At 45.5% G+C, this 8,393-nt stretch overlaps 1 protein-coding gene across 1 annotated transcript in view; it reads left to right on the top strand.

Annotated features, from left to right (window-relative positions):
* ILDR2 (immunoglobulin-like domain containing receptor 2) overlaps positions 1–8,393 on the top strand; it is a 33,075-nt gene that overhangs the window by 6,038 nt on the left and 18,644 nt on the right. Inside the window, exons 2-3 of the mRNA XM_010193711.1 lie at positions 1,154–1,486; positions 2,375–2,494. Of these exons, the coding sequence (XP_010192013.1) occupies positions 1,154–1,486; positions 2,375–2,494 (453 nt within the window). The remainder of the gene's footprint in view (positions 1–1,153; positions 1,487–2,374; positions 2,495–8,393) is intronic.

The raw sequence follows: 8,393 nt of genomic DNA on the forward strand, positions 1-8,393 counted from the left end.
CTCACACTGAAACTGGTTCTCTTTTCTCATACGAACCACCACCGTCAGACCCTGCTGCCCTTCAGCTGCGGAGAGTGCCATGGTTACAAACTTCCTCTTTCTTAGATGCCCCTTCCTTGCTCCTGGGTTGTTTCTGTGCCTCCACAGGCCAGCACATCCCCGATGAAGAAGTGTCTGCCTGTGTTCCCAGTGTTGTGAAAGCACACACAGTCATTGCTGCCTGCAGCACAAGGAGGAGAGAAGCAATGAAGGGCATGCGTGGGAGGTTTTGGCCATACCCCTGTGGACAGATGAAGTAGTTCACTCTCCTGAGGGCTCTCTGCCGGCATTGCTCACTGACTCTCGGCTTCTCCCTAAGCTAACCAAGGATGTGGCAGCAGTCCCATGCGTCTTCTCTGAGGCCTTAATACATCAGCTCCAGGCTGCAGCTCTCCCGTCAGCGGGTAGATAAACATTACATGTAGAGATGCATCTCCTCGCTGGGAAAGTGAAAAACTTGAGCGTTCGGGCCATTTTTCTCTGCACCTCCCACATGGAGCAATTTCTCTCAGTGCTGCATGCCAGCCCTGGCAGGAGCTGTGAGATTTGGATTCACTCCTTCGTGCATCTCTAGAGTTTGGCAGAGCAAGCAGCACTATCTGGGCATCAGTGCACAACGGGCCAGGCCAGGCACTGTGTGCTGCCTCACTTTCAAAGAGGAGGTGTGATGCCACCAAAATTGGGAGAGGTATCACTTACTCTGCATTGGGATTGTTATGAACTCAGGATCTGGCCCTTTGGCTGGCCTGCCATAGAAGTGGAGTATGGCCATCCCTAAAATACCTCTTCCTTTTCTGTGAACCAGCCACAGAAGCGGCGAGTCATTGCGCCACTGTGTTAGGGCCCTACAGGGCATAAGGGCCTACAGAGCATTTGAGCCTTCAGCCCCCTTGTGCTGTATTTTTCCCTGTGGATGTAGTCTATGAAAAAAGCAAACTTAATTCTGCTGCCAACAGTCCTGCTTACATACATTGAGGAGTATTACACCCTAACACCTGAAACAGGTGAACGTTTTAATGTTACGTGCATGGGGAGAATGATGCTAAGATAAAATGCAGTAGCTCCCTCTTCAAGCAATGCCAAGGCATATGACATTCATGTTTTTGTCTTCTAGCTGAGGTGGAAGGGTTGCAAGTCAACGTGCCTGAGAAGAAGAAAGTGGCCATGTTGTTTCAGCCTGCTCTGCTTCGCTGCCATTTCTCTACTTCTTCCACTCAGCCAGCTGTGGTACAGTGGAGGTTTAAATCTTACTGCCAGGACCGGGTGGGAGAAGCTTTGGGTATGGCAACTTCTGGTTTACAAACGATGAGCAAGAGGAACCTGGACTGGAATCCCTACTTGGACTGTGTGGACAGCAGGAGAACAGTCCGTGTCGTGGCCTCCAAACAAGGATCTGCTGTCACTATAGGGGACTTCTATAAGGAAAGAGATGTCAGCATTGTCCACGGTAACTTTCTTACGCCAGTGATGCTTAGTGAGGGTTGGAATTGACCCTTGGCCATTTGGGGTACCAGAGGCTGGCAGTAGTTGTTCCGTTAGCTCCCTTATTAAAGGCTCCTGGAAGGGAGCTGTTGGATGTCAGACATTTAGGATTCAACCAACCAATCCCAAACCCAAAGGTGATTTCCTTTGGTGTTTCCCTTCATCGAGCTCCATGTAGGTCTCCAACCCTTACACAGTATTCTTTTCCCTTTGATGAAATGGAAGGTTTTTATTCCTGGCTTCTTCATAGTGTTCTGTATATAAATTTACCTTATCAAAGGGATGCCAGCAAGAGAAGTATGAATTCAGTCTCTGCGGGCTAGGTCAAGTTTTTTCTTAGTTCTGAAATACCAAAATTATCCTACACCGCATGTTTGCTCAACTCTGGACTTCACCAGCTTACCCCATCCTGAACCTAAACCCACACAGCCCTGGGCATTGTGAAAGGAAGATATTTCCATGGGGTGAAGTCAAGTTGGGTGGAGGTGTTGGGTGACAAGATCTGTAAACTTTTGGTCTGGGAGGTACTGTCCAAGCCCTTCTTGCGTGGTGCAAATACTGTTGGGACCCCTGGCCAGAGGTGATAGAAAGGACAGGGAGTGACATTAGTTGTCACTTCTGTTCTTCACTTGCAGTGAGCTGCCTCTGCATTACCTGTCTTTCTGCTTAGAGCCACAGAGTCCTGAGCCTGTTGTTTTTTCCCTGAATACTGTGATATTCTGGATAAGGTTAACCTCTCTTAGTGAGGAAATTAAGGGGATTTGAGACATAAAGACAGACCCAGTGGTTTCAACACTTCACTCTTCCTATAGGTGTTGGAGGGAAAGACTCATTTCTCTTTTTTGCCTTTCAGATGCAGACCTGCAGATTGGGAAGCTGATGTGGGGAGACAGTGGGCTCTATTACTGCCTTATCATCACACCAGATGATGTGGAGGGCAATAATGAAGAATCAGTGGAGTTGCTTGTGCTTGGTAAGCCCTCTTGCCAGATTGGTTTATCAACAGATAGCTGATGTATCTTTCCTTCTACTGTCTCGCTCTCTCTACTTATCTATGCACCATATTACTATGGGTGTAAGTTCTATGTAAAGCAGTCCCTGCAGTACCGTCACCATTGCCTTGCACCTTGTGCAGTCATTCACACCTAGGCAAGGTGGGTGGCAAACGCTACCAAACCAGAATAGTAATGTTTACACCCACACTGCTCACACGTTACACAAGCGTAAATGACTACAGAAAATGCAGGCTGTGGAAAGTCAGAACCCTTGTTTTTAAGGCATAAACCAAGAAACTTGCAGCCAGGTGAACACTTGAGACATAGTCTTTTAAAAGTAGACACCCGGAAGACATCAAATTGTAAGCTTTCTGCTTTTTCTTTTAACATTCCCTTTTTTCCAGTATTCTGACTTGTGAGGATGTCAAGAAGCACCATGTTTGTCTGCCGCAGTGTGTCAGTTTGGAAGATTTTTCTATCTGCCTAATTATACTTGTCCAGTTAGAGGTGCGGTTTCAGAGTCGCCCTAACCAGGTTTAAGCGGGTGCTGCCACTGAAAGGACCTGTCCCCTCTCTGGTATGAATGCTTGACTCTGTTTCTGTTAACTTCCTTGAACAGTGTGGTGAACAGGATCAGTTTCTTCCCTATTTGCAGGTTCAGTGATGGCTTCCACACTCCAGCTCACTGTAAAGAACAAAAAAGCACCCATCCCAGCTAGAGGAGAAAAGCAGAGGGGGATGGACCTTTCAGGGGTATTTGTTGGCACTGCCTTGATTCAGCTGTAGTATTTCACCCCTAGACTGCCCCAGGAGAGTAAGATAAGCTTTTCCCAATTTACCTCAAGACCTGCTGACACCAATGTTTATCTGATACTTGCATGGTTCTTGGGTGTACATACTCTGAACCTCTCGTGAAGGAAATGTTAAAAAGCTTGGGTCTATAGTGTGTAGGTGATGTGTAGAGGCTTATGATAGAACACGTCTGGTCAAGTGGCCTTGCTGTCACGGCTAAGGTCAGAGTTTAATTGGCATTTATATTTGGAGCTGTAGTTGTCATCACAAAGTAGACCAGATTGAATGGCTTGGGTGAGTGACTATAACAGTGCCATCACCTCCCCTCACTCCTTCAGATTTCAGTCAAGCAATGGACAAATGGAGAATGGGTCCCTCCAGGAAACAGTGTCATACCCCTGTCTAAGTCCACAGTGTGGCTGTGTATCTATCATATGCTGGTTAGTAACAGGACCAAGACTGACCTGTGTTAGTTCAAGTGAGGTTATCTCTGGCAGTTGTAGCTGTTACATAGCCTCTCCAGAGGAGCTGTCTGGCTGCATGGTGATGGGCTGCTGAATTTTGTCTCTTTACCTTCCTGTCCAGGATTTGGTGTCTTATCTGAATCTACAACTGCGCTCAGACACCAGTGATGAAACAGTGCCATGGTAACAGGAAGAATCTGTTTTTCAGTGTGTACAGAAGACTATGTGGAAGGGAAACAAAGAAATCTCCTCCTCTGAGGCTGGCTTGATAATGTCCCAGGCCCCAGTTTGCTGTGGTTATGTTGGGAGGAAACGCGTAGCTTAGACTATGTTACCTTGACCGCATCTACTTTTCTGTTCACTACAGCCTGGGGGTCTGACCTTGGACTCTGTGCAGCGCTCTGCTAAGTTTGGCAGCAGCATGAAAGCATACTTGTCATGGGCATACTTTGTTCTGCCTCATGCTGTTTGGTGCAGCTTGTGTGTATTTCTTTTCCTGGGGAGTGTGTACGGAGGCAACGTTCCAGCTTTGGAAGCAATTCCAGGTTACTTGCCCATTTTCCTCCCTTCCTCTCTTCCTTCCTTCCGCCCTCTCTCTCCCTTCCTGCCCTGGTATTTATTTTTTCCATTTCCTTTGATGGGAATCCCCACTGATGGCTGAAAGAGGAGGAAGCAACCAGTGGTGAAAATACCATTTCTTAATATTCTAGGGCATTTTTTATTCCATCCCACTGCTCTGCTAGATATTTGTGACTTGTGTGGAGACCAAGTACAGATTTAGGTCCAAGCGAATCCACAGTTAAGGGGACACATGCTAAAAGGGTTTTGTTTGCTGTTTGCTTCTCTTTGGGTTGAACTCGGATTCCCTGTAAGGACTGTTGGAGCAGTGGAGAGATAGTGTCTGCGAGACGTTGCTCTTTGCTCTCTCTTTCAAATATAAACTACATTGCTTATTTTGCGGCTGCTGCATGATTTAAGCATAGGTTAGAATTTTGAATAGAGCAGAGGTTCTACCCACTTACGTTACCAGTGGAGGAAGACAGAAAAATTGGAACAGAAAAGGAAATAGGAAAATATCCCTTCTAGATATCCCTTAAAATTAATGCCAAGACAAAAGGTGTGTTTAGGTTAGAGAAAGATATTGCTGGACAGGACAGATTAATATCATGTAGTAACCTTGTAAGGTCTGAGAGGCAAAACCAGTAGTTACCTAAAAACATAAATAAATTAATGGAAATTTGCTTAGCTAGAAGTGAAGAATCCTGCTTTTATACAGTGAATTGGAAATAAAAATTGGTCAAAAGCTGCTTTATCACAACTTGGAGTAAAATCCACAACCTGAGTAAATTACAGTATTTTTTTTTCTTAGGGAAGCAATGACAGAGACTTCTGGCTCTATTCACAGTTTTCCAATGAAGTCTAAGTAGCCAGTCTGCTTGGGTCGTGATGGTATTGCCTGTTGAGTTTTGTCACCTCAATGTGTCATGTTGACACATAAAGTGCTGGACAACTCTAGGTTAACATCAAAGAATCCTGTGTGTTGTCTTCATTTCAGGCAAATTTCAGAAAAGCAAGTATAACCTTTTATTTATACCCATTTGTGTTCAGCAAAGCTGATAGGATTTATAAAGCATACCTGATGTTAAGCATGTGCTTATGTACTTTGCTGAAAATACCATTTGGTAGGTTTTGCTTAGTCAGGGACTTTAACCCTCTCTAAGGAAATCAGTGCAGGCAAGGGAAGACGGATAGTACCCTCTGTGCCTCAGAAACACATGAGGTTGGCTGGTAGAGAACCTACTGTGAAGGAAGGAAAGAATTTAAATTTAGAAGTACTATTACACTTTTATTAAATATTTGTATTTTGGTGGCGTTTGGGATATCCAAACAGGGTGTAGCATGCTGGAAACTGTCTGAACTCTGCTTCTGCTGTGGCAGGACTAGTACAGAGCTTAGCAATTCCACAGCAGGAGTCAGGTGATGCTTTCTGCACTCATGTCTTTTACTGCAAGTGTAGAACCCTTTGCTGACGTTACCGCTGGGCTAGTGAGTCCATTTGCAACTTTATACATTTTTATCATTTAGAAACTAATATGACTTGAATCAAATAGTCTGAATCCTAAATTGAAGAAAGTCTGTGTTTCTGTCTTAGTAGGTAGCAGCTGAGTGTCTCGCTTCTTGAAACACAGACAGTGCTATTAAGAAAACTGGTTTTTGTAGCCTCTGTGGTCTGCTTTTATGTGAGAATGTCAGTGGGCTTCAGGGAAGTCACTCGTTGCAGCATTTGTTGAAGAGAACGGCAGGTGTCCCAGTGCAGTGGATGCAGAGTGCCTGGAGTAACCTTCGAATCGGAAGTACAGGGCAGTGTCAGCCCAGGATGGATACCCCATCCTAGCTTCATGTGACCCAGTTCGCATCAGAAAGCAGTCTAGTTTAATTGCATGGGATTGCATGTAGCCCAGTAACCCTTTTTGAGAGCCAGAATTTACTAATCAGGTGCAGGGTCCTGTGAAAGCAGCTATACTGCACCCTTCCGAAGCTGGTACAGCTGCAGAGCAGTGGCTGTTTGTGTAGCTAGGCACAGCTGGCTACCCTGAAATGCGTAGGTCTGTGCAAGCTTGGCAATGTTTGCATCTTGAGATTTTACATAGCTTAGACATGCTTCACGAAACAGTGGCTTCATTCCCAAGGACGTGTTAAGTTCCTGGAAGAGACAGGAAAGTGATCCGCTAAACCAGTTGTTGGTTTGATACATTGGTTAGTTATCCGTGTGCTTTGCTAGACAGCTATTGCCTGCTTTTTTTTCCATCCAATTTGGCAGCTAATACTACATAAATGATGTATTAGTGAAATATTATTTTATAATTAATCTTTTAGAAGCCTCAGCTTCTACCATTTTATGCTTTAAATAACAATAATTAGCACTTGAGGCTTTTGTTAATTTTTAAAGTCAGCTAGCATTTAACATTAGTAAACTGACATCTTTGGTAGTTTGTATTACTAGCCAATATTGACACAGGCTAAACCCAAAATTTATCAAGTCTAACACCCATAGGTAGGAAAGAATGTAGATACATATTCACACAGCATATTGCACAGTAATTAATGTACTAATAGAGATATGCGTTGGCTTTCAGAGAGGATAAATCTACTGGGACGTGTGTGTATGGTGTGCAATGCTAATAAGACAGTTCTTACTCAGCAAAGTGACTCAATAGCTGGTATAAATATAGCCAGGTTTGGAGTCTCTTGTGTGCCAGGAGAGACTGTATTATAAAAAAGTTGATGTGGTTTCAGAGACGGAAAAGTTCTTTGCAAAATTTTCCTGTACAAGACGGCGGTTTTAGCATTTTGCTGTGTTTTGCTGAAAAGCTGCCAGTAGCACCCGAGCCAGTACTTGGTCACAGCGCTTGGCAGAGATGTCAGTGGGGTTGGCCATGTGTTGGGGATGAGGGCCAGAACTCAGCCAGGGAGGTGTCTGTAAGCAGCTTCATGGCGAGGGCTCTCCAACCTTGAGCTGTGCCTTTGTGACCGGAGGTGGGTTGTGTCAGCAGGCAAAGGAAGTGATCAGCACGGGAGCCCTCTACTTAAAAATCCAGAAGAGGCGTTTATGCCACCTCCCACTCCCAAAGTGCTCATCCTGTCCTTGCTAGGCACTGCTGCCCTGCCCCAGACCACTGCTCTGCCGCCTCCATAATCTGGGTCCAGTCCTCCTGTCCTACCCTGAACTACTCCTAGTTATTTATTTCACGCCATTTAGAAGTGCTACTTGTTGCCAAGGTTTTTTACCCTTCCTTTCCTCCTTATTTGCCAGCGACAGCCACACGCTGCTTACAAAGGAGACTGGCGTGATTAAAAGGCCTCCCTTACTAAGGTAGCCATAGCAACAGCCTCCTCGGAGGTCTTTGTTGCCTGCTAAAACTTTGATCTCCAAGAAGGGCTGCTGCTGTTTCTCCCTCCAACTGAAGAGAAGGACGGGAAAAATATGATAAAAGTTTACTCGGAGGAGAGGGTGCATGGAGGAACTCATTGCAGAGCCATACTCTCCCAATAAATCTCACAGCAGTTTCCTTGGAAGAGTTATCTGATTTACAAGTGCCATGCTTCCTCTCCTGTCCTTTCCAGCCACCCCTCTGGGCAGTGTCTCATGCCAGGGGCCTCTCGCCGAGGCACGGCTAGGCAGATTTTTCTGCCGCTAAGGAAGAAATAGTTCCCGCTGTGGTCCCACTGCTGCAGGTAGGGCTGCAGAGGCAGCCCCCAAAAGGGCAACCAGTTCAACAGTTACTCCTGTATTTACCCAATATTTATCACATTTATGCAGTTGCCAGTGTTTACCATGTACCCGTATTTACCCAATTGCCATATTCCCAACTGCACCTGCGCCTACTTTATTCATGTCGTCATTTCTTTTCAGCTGCACCACTTACTCTAATCATTTTTGTGTCTCTTCTCTACAGACTCTTTGCTAATCGTCTGCTTGACTCCTGGTCCTCCCTGATCTGCTGCTATTTGCTCTCCCGCTCCAGCACCCGCCCTCCTCCTGCCTGTTAACTCCTATCCTCGTCTCTTCTCTATCTCTGCATCTTCTGGACTGCTCTGCACCCCCTCAGCTTTTCCCTCT

The sequence above is a fragment of the Mesitornis unicolor genome, unplaced genomic scaffold (genome assembly GCF_000695765.1).
Source record: "Mesitornis unicolor isolate BGI_N332 unplaced genomic scaffold, ASM69576v1 scaffold48601, whole genome shotgun sequence".
Taxonomy (NCBI): Eukaryota; Metazoa; Chordata; class Aves; order Mesitornithiformes; family Mesitornithidae; genus Mesitornis; species Mesitornis unicolor.